Raw genomic sequence first — 15,661 nt, 5'->3', positions numbered from 1 at the left:
AAGGCAGGTTCCAAAAAACTAGTTCCAGGAATCACCTATGTTTAAAAATGAGCAAAACCACAACAGACTCAGAAGTGGTTCATCTTCCCCAAAGCCTGAATTTTAAATAAAGATGGTAGAACATTCTGTGAGAGTAAAGAAAAATAAAATGCATTTAAGTAGATATTCCCATCATTTGCACCATGTGTGAAGACTTGAGACAAAAATTCAATCTGGAACAAATGGGTGCAGGTGCCCTTGACTTACAGGAAAAACTTCAACTTCACCTCCTAACTATTAGGGCAAGTATTTAATCCCCTACAAGGTGTGAGTTGCGACCACCCTGGACTCACCTTTTGTTTGTTTTGTGGTTCTTTGATTTAGTGCGAGTTAACTGAGTTAGCAGAGACTGAGTAGCTCACAACTTCATTGTTAAGTGCCAGCACTTTGAGAGAAAGCAGCACACCATTTGCAGTGCATCTTCTGTACCACAAACTGGGGCAAACGTTATTTCACCAAATACCACTATGACATGAATTCTATTTCATACAAAGAAATAGACCCTGACACAGCTGCCATTCACTCATTTTGCTCTATTCTGGATTCTCAAGAATGAGAGAAAAAAACAGTTTACTTTTTGCTGATGCAGACTTTCTGGGTTTGCTCAACCACACATTCAACTGTGCCCGGCAGGGTGGGGCTGAAGTTTGGTTTTTCTAAACATCTCAAATTGTTGTTCTGAAACTCACAGGCGTGATCAGCTTTGCCGGATTTCCCTTTCATGCTGGGGAGCAACAAGTGAGCCGGCATGCAAGGAGCAACAGAGGAAGAATTAAAAGGTGCAACAATCATTCATTTTTCACCACAGTTCCAACATCACTTCCACACAAACTGATGGTAAATCTTTCACTGACAGCAAGAGTTTAAGGTCTGACCCAGAGCCAGCATCAGTGTATTAGGTGACCCTCTGAGAGGGTCAGATGCAGGTCTCATACAAGGGAGCTGAACTTTTAACAACTTTAATGGAGTTTCCACCACCTATTACCAAGGATCTGCATTAAATGAGTATCATCCCTACCCACTCTTGCAGTCTCCTTTCTGCTTTATGATGCTTTCCATTCAAAGTCCCACTGCTAATTAACTATTGTACAATAACAAAGACTACGCAAAAGTGCCTTTTAGAGACCAATCAGCAGAATCCTGTGACAGACCACTAAACAAGGACTAATGGAATGACACCTGACCTGCTTAAAAAAACCAAACCGACACAACAAAACAAAGCGCTTGGGAAAAGAAGGGTGAAAAACGTGAACTTTCATCCTTCTCCAGAAAAGACAAGTAAACAGTCTAATTTCAACTTCCCTCGAACTTTACATATAAAAGCTTGCTTTTGAAATACAGAACAGCAACCACAAACGGAACTGTAGTAATGCCTCTGCAATCAAAACAGCTTTGGGTACATCTGCATGCCTGGGGGCAGATAAATTAGAGTATCTAGGGCTGGCAGGATGAAAGGCAGATCAAGTCCAGACAGCAGCTAGCCACGTTAGCACTGCTGGAACTTGTAAGCCACACAAAATATGGTACATTAGCTTAGGCTGCCTTCTGGTTACCCAGCTATATAGCTTTCAGGCTCAGCTGACCAGGTCAAAGCACAGAGGAGACGTGTCTGCACTTGACATACCTTCCATGTGAAAGGTAAATTAAATTCAAACACAAACCTCCAGAAACGTGTAGCTACAAATGGAAACAAGAAGGGCAGCCTGTTCTTCTGGTCTTCTTTTGCTTTTCATCTCACTCTTCAAACTGCACTTTTGCAAACTAATAAACTCCCCAGATACTGTGGCAGCGTTTCAGAGATGGCTGGGATCAAGGTAGATGCAGGTCCAAGCCTTTTTCCTAAATCACTCTCCAGATCAAGCTCATTTAACTCAAATGCAAATGCACATACAGCCATTCAGAACCAGGAGTCAAAGGCAAATGACAGTGTTTACATTCTCCTCTCATACATCATCAGCGACAGAAACTGCTGTACCTCAACCACAACTAGTCAAACAGGCCAGACATTTCCTTGTAATGGACACAGCAGTAACATACAATCTGTGTGAGAGTGTCTGCACCCCTGAGTATCCTTCTGACAACACGGGAAATCTGTTCATGAACCCTTGTGAACTGTATCTGTGCCCATCTCTGTTAGACCAAAATTTTATTTAACTTTTAGGACTTACCTGAGTCCTCCACTACCTCCACCTTTTTCTAAAATTCCAGGTCTAACAGCAAAGTATTAGCAACCTTTAAGGGCTGTCAATTTACATGGTATTTCCAGGCCAGCATGCCATAAACCAAAGAGGGGCACAATCAGAGACCAAAGGCAGCTCAGCAGCCAGCTACCCTGGAACTGAACTGAGCAAAGATCTGAGATATGTTTGTTTCTGTCTTCAGGTAAGAAGTTCATTTTTGGCATCCTTTCCACACCAACAGCATAACAAACTGTAGGAATTACGGTGTTACCTGAATCTGCACGTATTGCATGCTTTTTAAATTCAGTGCAGGGTATGTATCAGAGATAAAATGTCATAGGCTTCATTCATTATGTCATCAAAACTCTGAACATGTAAAAGTCATAATTGTACTACTTCCAAAACCCTGGCACATGTGGACCTGCTTGATGTACCCAGGCAATGCCCATAGGTGACAAGGTCCTTTCAGTTCCCTGACTCTGAATAGGAGGTCTCATGCCTGCAATTATATCAGTGAAAATCCTACCTCTGATTTGTGGGAACTCCTCCACTTTCAGTTTCATTAAATTATTGCCAAATTATGATCACAATGAGGAAACACAGTCAAGGCATTCCAGCTGATTGATGGGGGGGGGGGGGGGGGGAAGAACTCATGCTGGAGGTTAGACTGCCATTATTTTGAAGTTCATATTGTTTCTTTCCTGACTCATTGTATTATAACAATGACATTCACTTAGAAGGGAAGGAGAAGTTTTATTACGTTGATTTCCCATAACAGGAGGCGAGTAGAGGCCACACACAAGGCTGGGGCTGCAAGTGGCACATATCAAAATGCCTTTAAATACTGCTAAAAATGCTTTGCTATTTGTTTCACTGTGCTCTGAAGATAAGTGTGGTTCAGAGCCACAGTAAACTAATGTCATGCAGGGATACAATCAAACAGGATAAAAAGCATAACATCTAGGAATACTTACGCCTTCTCCAGTGTACCTGTATGACTTTGTTTGTTTGAAGTCAATTCTATCCCTACAAATAAATGCTTTGATTAAATGAATCAGTCCCAAGGAATGTTCTTCAAGAAGGAAGATCAAAACTATGGTTATTTTATCAACAAAGTATCTGCATAAATGCACACAAGATTAACAAAAGCTTGATAACCTATGTGAGAAAGCTGGGTCCTCTCCCTGAATAAGCATTAATTTGTATCATAATTCCCAAGGTGTCAAGATGGGGTGGTAGTGACCTGGTCTGTGCTTTGTTCCCAAAAGATTGCCCACAGGTGGATCACAGATAATACTCAGGTAGGTCTGGAGGACTACAGTAAAAGCAAGACTGAAATAAACACTTTGTCTATGATCTGTGCCACAGCTTTTGCACGTGTGCTCAATGAATTTTGTAATTAAGCTCCAGCTATCAAACCTTCATTAGTTTGGGCTTTAATTTCACACAGCATCACCTACACTGCCTGCGCTTCAGCGGGGGAAGTGCCGAGCAGCCACACACACTTACACGAGCACACCAACACACCACAGTTACTGTAGGTACTACACTGTTCCCACAGGAACACCACAGCCCCCATACTGTGAGGGGACAAATCAAGCTAGACCCAAGGTCTTCCTTCCCCTTGGACGTGACACCCGAGAGCCTCTTCCCTGCCTCACCCAGGCTCCCTGTGGGGCGCCTCAGCCCTGCCTGCTCCTCCCTCCCCGCCCCAGGGGCGCAGTTCCCCCCGAGTGCCCTGTCTGTGCCTCGGGGGAGGGCGGCAGCGCCCGCACTCAGCTACACCCAGAGCCTGGCGGGGCTGGGGGCTCTCCCGGGCAAGCCCTCGGCCGTACCAGCTCCTACGACCCGCTGCTGCTGAGCTGGTGCTGCCTCAGCTAAGTGAAAATAAAAACCGAGCTTCCAACAAAAATCCTTTCATTAACAATCCCAGACCTGCAGTGCGCCTCTGTAAAAGTAAAAATAAAAATAAGTGTTTTTTTTTAAAAAAAAAAAAGAGGAAAAGAGAAAAAGAATACTTCTGGTTGCTTTCGCATTGCCACGAAGCTCCCCCTTGTTGGTGCAAGGAGAGGATGCCCGGCGGGATTGGGGAGGTGTCCGAGCCGGGGGGCCGTCCCCTCAAAGACTGGCTCTGCTCTGAGGTGGGTGATTCGGTGCTCCTCGTACTCTGCAATAGGAAGACGTGTTTAAGTACTTAAGTACCAAAAAAAACCCACGAGCTTTGCGAAAGCCTGGCCAGCTTTATACAGCTGCCGCCCTTGCATTCTCACCTTCTGGGCTCGGGTTTAACACCCCGTGTGTGACCCGGCCTGGCGGGGCCCGAGCGGCTCTTGGCGCTCTCGGAGGCGCCGCTGGAGCCTTTCGAGGGCTGTGCAGCTGCAGCCCGGGACACCCTTTAACTTCTGCAGGGCCCTTTAAACTTCTCCCCTTTGCAGCGCACGCTCTTTATTCACGTTCTTATTACCAAGATAAAAAGAGTTTTTCAGTTCTTTGTTTGTTTGTTTGGGTTGGTTTGTTCTGTCGGCTCGGGGTGCCTGTGGGCTCCCCCGTGGGACCCGCGGGGCTCGCCGGCCCCAGCAGCGATCCCAGACAGCACAGGGCACGTAGGAAGCCGAGGGAAGGGAAAGGCGGCGCAGGAAGAGCCGGGCCGGGCCGGCAGGAAAGCCACGGGGAAGGCAGGAACAGCACGCAGGAAGGGGCCCGGGGGCGAGGGCAGCGGGAGCGGTTTCAGTGGTCTCGAAAAGAGCCCGGAGAGGCTGGGAGGGTGTTTTTCGCCTCAGAGCGTGCCCCTCCTTGTCTGAGAGCCGCCGAGCACCGGAGGAGGGGGCTCCGAGGCCCCGGCTCGCCCCCCGCCCCCCGGGAGGGGCGTTCGCAGCTGGGGCCGGTGCGGGACTGCGGGGGCCGCTGGGGCTGAGGGGTGGGAGCCGTGCTGCTTTGGAGGAATAAAAAACAACCACCCTCAGTAGAGCCTGAAATACTGAGGTACTTTGAGTCTTCAGACGTCAAAATACTTTGAAAATGCTCTGAGATACTTTACATGTTTTAACCGGTCCTAGTTCCTATAGGCAGAGTCTTGCTTTTTGTCTGGAGCTTTAAAAAGTTTTCTTTCTGTACCACCCAGCACACTTCCATAGCGTAGCTGCTGGGCTGAGCATTGTGTTTCCCCATTCTCGCCGATGTGGTGGGAAAAGGCTTTGCTCACTGAGCCTTTTATGTTGGTTCATCCTATTAAAGCGCCTTGCTTTGTTGTCCTCTGAACCCTCTTTAATGCTTCTGCATTTTTCAGCAAGTTTAGTGAAAAGCAAAACTTCACCCTGTATCATGAAAGAGGCCTGACTGGAGCCACATTCATTCCCTGATGAACCATTTCAAGTTGAAAGATTCAGTATTCCTTCACTATCACCTTAGTTGTGCAAACAAGTTCCTCCCCCTCACAGATGTTATTTATTAAAAACGTAAAATACATTTTTGCTTGGAAGTGGACACTCTCAGAGACAAAATCTGAAATATTTTCTCACATTTGCAATATGAAATACAAAAACAGAAAGAGAACTGATAAAATGCAAAATGTATCAAATTTCTGAGCAGAAAAAAAAGATAAAGTTGTTACACTTTTTGGAGTTGTGGGCTGCTTTGAATTAACATCTGTGCCAACGTAAAGGATTTGTTCAAAAGGTGCATGGATCAAATAACCTTGATCAGAGAGAGAACACTAGCTTCAAGCAATTTCTTATCTTGTGCCTAAACCAGCAGTAGAAGTGGGAGTTGGATGGAAATAAAAAACACCTAAAAGTGCCTGGCTCACATGGATTCCTTGTGCAACAGGCATCAAAGTGGTCAACAGATTAGAAGAAATCGTTAGACCATAGTTGAGTCTTCCCTGAAAGGAAAAAAGATAACAATGCAGACTGTGGTGAGTTGTTTTTCAGCACTTCTTCGGAATGTGTTTTCCACCTAACATCTTGATCCTTCTTCCAAATGTGAGGATAGAGTTGAACACGTTGCTAGATTTATTTTTTTTTCTTCCACTTAAGAGTAACCTAAGCAGCATCCAGCTCATCAAAGTGCATGGAAATACTGCAAGTAACTGGGTAATAATTGACCTGGCAGACTCTTCCCCCAATTCAAAATTAACATAGATACCAGCTCTTTGAATAGTACCGCAAAATTCAAAGTATTCACTTGTAAACATCCTTGTGTGTCTATTATATATATCTCTTTGTGGGAGGGTTCATGAGACCTTGCCCAGAGTTGCTCAGGAAAGAGTTACAGATCTAAGGATAGAGTTCACAAGTGAAAATCCTCAAAATCCTCAGCTTTGTGTCTGCATTACCAGAGAGGATTCCTTCATTTCAAGTGGAAAATATCAGACAGTAGTCCAGCCCTCCTCTCCCTATCCCCCACCACAATCCCAAATTGTCCCTGATGCCTGTTCTCTCATACGCTCTCAATCTTGTGTGTCACAATCTTGTGCCAAATCCAGTTTTCACATCATGAACACATTTATAACCATATAAATTCTATTTCTATTGCTTAAAGCAGTTCACGCCCCCACCTTCACATTACACAGCTCTAGGTGCTCAGTGTGGGCAAGAATTTGTCTGAGACACTATTCCAGCAATTTATATCAGTACGCTGCTAAGTCAAGAAGTCTTGGCTTGTGCCAAGTGTATCATTGTTTAAGACAGCAAAACTACCTTTAGCAGTCAGCCCAGGTCAGGACCTGTAAGTGTCAGCTGTGGCTCACACCAGATTTGTCACAGGCAGTGATACAGTTTTCATCAATGATTTCACACAGCCCAGCAGATAATTTTAACCCAGTATTTATTCAGTGATTTCCCTCCAGCCTGTGTTTTCCAAATGTCCATTTGTTTTCAAAGCCGTGCAGTCAGTATTTTCAGCCCGCTTTTAGCTGAGTGGAGGGATTCTGAATAAAGGCTGCAGTTGCTACGTACACATCTTAATCTTTAATGTGACTCTGGTCACACATGTTTCTGATGAGCCGATTTTATGTATAGTTACTGTACCGTGCGCCTAAAAATGGATCTTCTCCAAGCAATAATTCACAAAAGCTCAAAATAAATATTGGCCTTTGTATTAGGTTTCCATTATGTGAATACTAACCCAGGCTGGTGGAAGGTTCACAGAGGGTTGACGGAGCTTTGTGAGCTCTGCTTTATTAGGACTTTTCCATGCCGGAGCATTCCTGGGTGTGGCTGATGGGATTTCCTGCCTTTTGTCCCACGAAGGTAGCACGGAAGCTCCAAGTGCAAGGAAACACTTCCCGCTTCACTCCCAAATAAGACTTTTCGGCAGACTAAGAGACTAGAAAAGTTTGTGAAAGCAGATTATAGGAACTTAGATGGATTTTATTTGGGTTTTTTGTTTCTTAAATCTTGACAGTTGTTGAGTTCAGTTGTATTGGATTAATTTCATTTTCCAAGAAAAACAGTATGAGGAATTATTGAAATACAATAGCTGTTTTCCTAGGAAATTTCAGAACCTTGGGGACTTCCCAGCATTTCATAGCTGAGCAGGTTACATAGCTCTGGTTTGCATATCCACATTTTTGGGTGCTTTGTCAGTTTGATCCTTTTTACAACATCTGATAATGCCTCAAACCACACAAAATTGAGTCAGTATTGAGATCTTCCAGGCCAAATTAGGGAATAGGAAATGTTACAGCTGGGCAATCCCTAAATTTCTTAGTTGACAGAGTAAGAAGAGGATGGATAACAGGTTTTTTACATCTTTCTGCTCCCTAGTTTTAGCCCTGGCTGCCTGTGGTGTACAGCATGCCCAAGGTTGGTTCCTGCTGATCAGTCTGTGGGGCATTCAGGCTGCAGCCCCTCTGTTGCCCAGTGCACACCCTGCTACACCTGGCTCTCACACAGGCACACCTAGGCAGGGAGTTGCCAGGGAAGCAACAGACAGATTTTATGATAATTTTCTATCCCTGTTCTATTTCTTGCACTGGAAGAACAGCTAGGGAAAAGAATAAACATCAAAGGGCCAGGTTACTCTGAATAATTGAGGCTATTCTATTTCACATAGACATTTGGTATAATGCACCTTTTCAGTCCTCAGTTCATTTTCTCTGTCACATGGCCAACAGCAGAACAAAGCTGCACACCCTTTCCGTGCACACAGAAGGCAGGCTGGGGCTGGAATGGTGATTTCTACACTGCACCCTTCAAAACTGTGCACAAGACCTCTGGCCTGACCTGCTGCTATATGGGAATGCATGGCCATGGCCAAGGAGCTGCAGAGTTCCCCTGCAGGAAGTGAGGAGCAGTACAAAATGGCCTGTCTTTAACTTTTTTCATGGCACGAACCCTTACTGTCATTAGTGTTATTATTCTATTACAGTTATTGTTCCCTGTCTGAATCTTGTCTACATGCATAGATGTGGCCTGTCTATGGAGGAAGCCGGTTTCAGTCACCATGATCTAGAGTGTAGGAAATGCTTCCCATGGCCCAGTGCCACACTCTGGTGTGTGCATATCTTTTATTGCGTGAATTACGTAGGGTTGTGAGTTCCCTACGAAAACTGGGCTCCCATCTCACAGTCACCTCCACAGGGGAAACAGTCATTTTCCGAGAAGGCCCACAGTGCAATTAGATGAGGCAGATAAGCAAGGGATACAGAAACAAAAGGCAAAGCAAAGGGAAGTGACTCACCTGTGGGCTATCAGCTATGAGTACCGAAAGGCCCCGTGGTAGTCCCGAGGGGTCAGTGGCACAGCCATGGTGATAGAGCTCATCCCTTGTCACAGGATCTCAGACATGTGGGACAAGCAACCTTAATGCCCATAAGGCTTCAGGAGCAGAAGGGCCCCCATCCCTCGGATAAAAACACCCCTACAAATTCAGATGTCCCTGTGCATTGAATCCTCATCCCTGTACATTGCCTTTATTTACTCACTGGGAGCACGAGGGCTTAACTTGGACTTCCATGGTTTCTATACTTGTGGTGCTCTGCACAGAAGTGACTTTATCCCTGGGACAAAGCAGTGCTTTCCCTCATGACTGTCAGCACCCAGTGTACACCACCCCTGCCCAAATGAAGGCCTGAGCCAAGAGACACTTTATCTTGTGCACAAATACAGATTTGCCATTTTTTCCAGCCTTGCTCAGGTCACTAATTAAAAGCCTAGGAAGTGAGCACACATGAAATCATTCCTTCCGTACAGGCAGACAGATGGAGAGAAATTCCAGCCTGTTTCCACTCTTTTGTCTTCAGGGCATTTTTGGAATTTCCTTCAGGAAGTGAGGTTACGACCCAGAGCCTTCCTCGGTGAGTAGGCTCTCGTTTCCCACAGTAAACCCCGCACAGTGATGACATACAGTAGGAGAAGGTGAGGTTTATCTTCACACTCCAACTGCATCCTGTATGAGCTCCATGGAACTTAAAAGTAATGCTGCAGGGAACAGCCGCAAGAGAGGAAATGGAAGCCAAGCCTTTGGAAGAAGTAACACAGCATCTATTGCACTCCATTGCCATGGTCTTCACTGGTGGGCCCAACGCAGCTGCAGTGCTGCTTGCACAGCTGAGGCCACCATTCCGTGTTTCATAAAATTCCTCCACATTTGGGATAAACTAAGAATTAAACTTATGAACTATACTGGTGAAACAAGTGAATTATTTCACTTATTCTGCTCTAGGCAGTCATGGTAAAACTGGTTTTCCTTCTGTTTGTACTTCATTAGCTGTTGGAGAAGGATTGCTACTACAGAGATTCTTCTAATGGCATTTCAGTAGTACAGCATATGCTGATGAAAAAGTTATAGATTAGCATCTATTTTGTATTTTACGTGATCCTGTAAGTAACATCAGGCATGTTATGTCCCCAGAGAGTTGACTTAATCCCAGCACGTACTGAAATCAAGGAATTCTTTCACTAGCTTCTATCAACAAAAAAACAAACCTGGCATGAAACCACCACAATAATGCAAAACTGCTAGTAATCTGATGACAGAATCTTTTAAAAAATCAGTTTATTAATGTTTAGAAGTCAATAAAGCTATGTGCAAATTGAACAATAAAAGTCAGAAACATTTTAAATACTATTTTTTAAACCAGAAAAAAAAAATCCAACAGTTTAATTGCACTGGAAATTTTACTACAAAGGCAGTACATTTCTCTTTACAAAATACACTTCTAGGAATTGCCAATAACTGTAAATCAGTCAATTTCTCTCAGCTATCCCAGATATACCACTTTTGTTATAGCAATACTCTAGGCGCATGAAGACTCCTGCATCTTATTAACTTATTTACATTGTACACATTCAACCCCATTAGAACAGGTTAGAAAAATAAAGGAGTAAAAATGATGCTGTAAAACAAATACATTCAATTTAATGACATGTACTTCTTCCATGAATTGATAAAATACAGACATCTTTGCTGAAATTATAAACATTAATAAAATGTGCCAAAATGTATTACATTTTGTTATGGAAGTGCATTTTTCTATAGTCATTTCACTTCAACTTTCCTTTTATTTTTCTGAAACTCAAGGTACTCTTTTCAGATTTTCCAACTGATCCTTACTTTTGGACAGCCTTTTAACCTAACACTGAAATGCCCCTTCAGTTTTTAGCTCTTCTTACTTAGGCAAAAATCCCACTGTTGTCAATAGTATTTTTTAATATTATGTATACTTTCAGTCATCCTGAAGAGAAATGACACTTAGTTCTACTTTGCATTTTCCATGATAATGCAGTTGATTTAATGCTATAGAATAAAAAGGCAATCAGTGTATGGGGCCAAATGCTGTTCTGAGCTACTCCATAAAATCTGACGCAGTCAATGGAACTGTACAGGTGAAAGTAACTGCAGGATCTAGCTCGTGGTCTTCAAATGTAATATGGACTGACAGCAAAAATTCACAGCTACGATCTTGCTAAATAAAACCCCAACAGCTTTGGACTCTGCAAATTAAACCTTATGACTTAACTAAAACCTCTGCAAAGTGATGCCAAATTATGGCTGTATGTGGTCTAAATTATATTTGTGTGATCTCTTTCCATGTTATGTGCTAAACAAACACTTCTAACCAACGATACCAGAGCCACCACTAAATTCAGTACAGAAAGATCTTTGTGTCAGTGGTTTGCTGCAAGGAGAAAAAACTTCACATTCTTCTCACATGGGGAAAAAAAAAAAAAGAAAGATTAATTCTCCCTTTCCCTCCTCCCCCTCTCTCTTTCTCTCACACACACCAGGCATCATTTCACCAAGGCATCAGTCTTTCAGAGTTACTAAGGAGATTTCAGGATATGAATGCGCCTGACAATCCTGAGCTGCCTCAGTGCAAAGACAAAACATGCTCCAGGAAAAAAAGACTTCCAAGCCAGAACAGTCTGTCCCATTTCTTGAACTCCAGCCTCACAAGTGCACCGTTTGCCTCATTAGAACTAATGCTACTTGCTCGCTCAGCCCAGGGCTGCTCCTGGGAGCAGGAGGCATCCCAGCTCCCCCAGTTCAGAGCAAGGCTCTGAAATACACCCCCATGGTTATTCCTAAGAAGATGAGGTAACATTGCCCGAAGACATGATGGTTTCAGGATGGTCACCGTCCTCCTTCTGTGGGTGTGAGGAGTTGTCAGACTTACTCCGGCTGAACTCCATCCCCCCGATGATCGGCCTCTTGAATTTGGTCCCAGAATCTGCTGGGGGACATTTGCAGCAGCACAAGATCTTGATGAAAGCCCTGCGCATCTCTTTGTTTGTCAAGGTGTAGATGATAGGGTTCGTGGCTGAATTGAGCACGGCCAGCACTAAGAAATACTCTGCTTTATAAAGGATTTGGCAGGTCTTCACTTTACACCCCACATCCAGTAAAAGCAGGATGAACAGAGGAGCCCAGCAGGCAATGAAGACACTCAGGACTATGATCACTGTCTTGAGCAAGGCTAGTGACTTTTCTGAGCTCCTGGTAGCTTTGGTAATGTTTTTCCGAAATGTCAGCCTGCGGCTCCTAGTCCTCACCATGGAGTAGATCCTGCAATAGAGGACGACAATAGATAGCAAAAGGCCAGTGAAAACGGTTGTGCAAAAGAGAATATAGTGCTTGTGGTAGAGAGGCAGCACGGTGGAGCAGTTGGACAGGAGGCTGATGCAGTTCCAGCCCATGATCGGGAGTCCCCCAAGGATCACGGAGATAACCCAGCAAGCACTGATCAGCAAGAAGGAGCGGAAGCTGTTGCTGCCATTGTGGAGTTTCATCTTCAACATGGTGATGTATCTCTCAATGGCAATGGCCAACAAGCTGAACACAGAAGCTGACAAGGCAACAAACATACTGCCTTCTCTTACAAACCACTGGGAGGGTGTGAGGCTATAGGTTTTGTGCCCAGATAGCAGGAGGTTGGCAGTGTAAGCCACACCAGCCAACAAGTCTGAAAGAGCCAAGTTTCCAATGAAATAGTACATGGGTCTGTGAAACTTCTTGGTTTTCCAGATGGTAAGCAAGACAAAAATGTTCTCTAAGATTATAAAGCAGCAAATGATGATAAAAACCACCGACGTCACTTTAATTCCACTGTCCACATTCTCATTTAGCTTCCCCGTGTAATTATAATGCTCTTTGATGACATAGTTGACATCGGTGTTGGCCGGGTTGCTGACGACCTTCAGCGGGGCAGTGGTGCCAGAGCTCATGGTGCCCGGCTGGCACTGCCTCCCCAGCGGCACCGCACGGTGACACCGACCACAAACCCGGGGGCTGCCCCGCAGAGCCCTGGCCCCACAGCCTGCCCGGTGCTGCTGCACGGCCTCAGAAACTGCAGCCCTGAGAACAAGAGGCACAAAGCCCAGAGTTAAAAGAAGGAAGGCAAACAATGTAAAAAATGATAAAGGGTTTAAGGTAACTGCTAGTTTAATTGTATATCAGTCATATAGGTATTCACACGCGAATCAGTTTCATTCAGCTGCAAAAATACATTTAAAAGAGGGTTAGGCATATTCAATAGGTAAAGCTAATAAGACTAAAAACAGTTCTGTCACACAGAGCTGAACAGGTAAACTGGAGTCAGCAAGGACTTCATTACTGGACTTCTTCCAACTCAAAAGATCTCAAAGCTCCCCAGCAGTAAGTTCTAGCCTTTTTTTTTCAGTAGGAAACACAACTTTTAATACAATAGCAGAGATTTAGAGAGGGAAAGGGCTTGCTTGATTTAACTCCAGATGTATGAAAGCCTGCACGGAAATTAGTTGACAAGAGACCTGTATTCTCCTCCATTAATAAAGCCTGAATGTGCTTTGGAAGGGGGTAGTTATGCAATTTACTGATGCCATCTCAAACAGTGGTAAATTCACCGATGTGAACGTAAACAAGAGATCATCTCAAAGCTGTAAACAGGTAAGGGGTGCCCTTGCTAAACACAAGTAAGAACATGCCTTACAAACCCCACAGCAGTAAAAAGTTTAGAAAAGCAAGAAAAATATGTAATTAAGCTACAGTGCAAGCCCATTCCATGGCTTTGAAACAAAGAATGTCAAAAAACCCCTTGCATTTAAATAACTAGTACTGCAAGCTTTTGAAATGGGTTTGATTAAGGAATACACATATAGAGGAAACTCCCTTTATATATAAAGGTTTTGTAGTGGACATTTAAAAAGAATTAAAACCGTGGTATCATGCAAGTTAAAAAGAACAACAGGCAGCGTTATTAAATTACAGCCTAACCGGGGCAGAGCAGGAGGTCCGAGGCCAGTGGGTTCAACTCCTCGCTCTGTTCCCGGACTCCACTTCCCACTGCTCCCGGGCTCCAACCCGCACAGCTCCTGTCCCGCACCGCTCCCGGGCTCCAACCCGCACAGCTCCTGTCCCGCACCGCTCCCGGACTCCAACCCGCACAGCTCCTGTCCCGCACCGCTCCCGGGCTCCAACCCGCACAGCTCCTGTCCCGCACCGCTCCCGGGCTCCAGCTCGCCCCGCTCCTGTCCCGCACCGCTCCCGGGCTCCAACCCGCACAGCTCCTGTCCCGCACCGCTCCCGGGCTCCAGCTCGCCCCGCTCCGGTTCGGTCTCTATCGCGCGTGGCTCCCGTCCCGCACCGCCTCGGCCGGACGAGGCCCCCGCCGGGCACGGCCCGGGCAGCTCCCCCTCTCCCCCCGTTTTGTTTCGGGGCCCCGGGGGTGGCCGATCGAGCCCCGCAGCGCCGGGCCCCCCATGCCGCGGTGCGGGCAGAGCGCGCTCCCCCAGCCTCACCTGGCCCAAGCGCGGCGCGGAGCCCCGGCCGGCCCTGCGCATCTTGCGTGCCCGCGGAGCAACTCCGGTGGGCGGGCTGGGGGGCTCGGTGGTTTTAATGTTTCTGCAGCTGCCGCTCTCCACCCTTTTCCGATCCTCCCTTCTAACTCCTCCCTGCTGCGTGAGGGACCTGCAGTCCCAGCCCAGCCGCCGCCGGCGGGACACCCCTGCCGCCGCCCCGCCCCGCCCGGCCCGAGCACCGCGGGCGCTGCTGCGCCGGGCTGGCACGGACATGCGGGGCCGAGCGGGGAGCCCGCCGAGGCGTCAGGAGAAGTGCTCCCCCGCGGGACCCCCGGCCCTGCCCGGCCCGAGGAGGAGGGGAAGGGACGGGGACGCTGCGGTCGCGCCCAGCCGTGCCCGCCCCGGGAGCCGCCGCCCGGCGCTCCGGGCAAGGAGGTGCTGGCAGGGCCCGGCCGGCTCCGAGCGCGGCCCCTGCGCCTCGGGGGTGCGGGGAAGCTTCCCGATCCTCCGGCTTTCCTCGCCCCCCCGGGTAGGCACAGCAGGGCTATGGCCATATGCCACCTCCGTCCTCCCTCTCACGGACCTCGGAAGTCATGTTTAAGGAAATACCTGGAAGAGGCTCTTCCATTTTTTCCCACTCCACCAAGGTGTGTTTTTGCCCTGGCAGGCCCGGTGGTGCCACCCGCACTCTGGTCTGCAGCCTCCTGCGGCGTTGGGTGACTCACGAGCGGCTCCCCCCAGGCAGGCACCGGCCCGATGGGGCGAGGATGGTGCCAGGATGGTGCCAGGCTGCACACCGGAGAGGCAGAAGCCAGCACTGACCCTTAGGGGATAGGCTTACTTTCTGCCACTGTCAAACAGCACCAGGTGTTGGTGTTTTCACAATGCAAGAAAGAAAAAAAAAAAAAATCTATGCATGTTCAGAGCATGCTGTAAAATACCTACATGTTTGAAAATATGAAGAGAAGTTTTAAATTCATTTTTTTAATAACAAAATTGGCAACGGCAACTACTTACAGTGGTAACAGTTATTACACAGAGACAAAGAAAGAAGTGATGTTAGGTTTTATAACTCCTTTCTTCAAACTTCTAAAAGAAAAAACACCATGGTGTATGTGAAATGCTAACTCTGGTGGTAATCTACCGTTGCACTTACTGCAGAAATTTTCCTCTTCCTTCCTTGCTCTGTTTTTGTTAACTCCAAATTGAAATGCAAAAGAATAT

General features: G+C 46.3%; 1 protein-coding gene across 1 annotated transcript; it reads right to left on the bottom strand.

Annotated features, from left to right (window-relative positions):
* Positions 1-10,200: 10,200 nt before the first annotated feature.
* Positions 10,201-14,591, bottom strand: S1PR1 (sphingosine-1-phosphate receptor 1). Its single transcript, XM_050306812.1, has 2 exons — positions 14,438-14,591; positions 10,201-13,016 (listed from the first exon to the last, which is right to left on the bottom strand). Exon 2 carries the CDS (start codon positions 12,884-12,886, stop codon positions 11,747-11,749), a length of 1,140 nt encoding a protein of 379 aa, XP_050162769.1. The 5' UTR covers positions 12,887-13,016; positions 14,438-14,591; the 3' UTR covers positions 10,201-11,746.
* Positions 14,592-15,661: the final 1,070 nt, after the last annotated feature.

Source organism: Myiozetetes cayanensis, unplaced genomic scaffold, assembly GCF_022539395.1.
Source record: "Myiozetetes cayanensis isolate MyiCay16 unplaced genomic scaffold, myiCay2020 scf12, whole genome shotgun sequence".
In the NCBI taxonomy this organism is placed as follows: Eukaryota; Metazoa; Chordata; class Aves; order Passeriformes; family Tyrannidae; genus Myiozetetes; species Myiozetetes cayanensis.
The sequence above is the reverse complement of the archived record's forward strand: the minus strand, read 5'-3'. Positions and strand labels throughout refer to the sequence as shown.

Bases quoted from the DNA above. Each gene is read 5' to 3' on its own strand.
- S1PR1 (XM_050306812.1), bottom strand. From the start codon at position 12,886: ATGAGCTCTGGCACCACTGCCCCGCTGAAGGTCGTCAGCAACCCGGCC.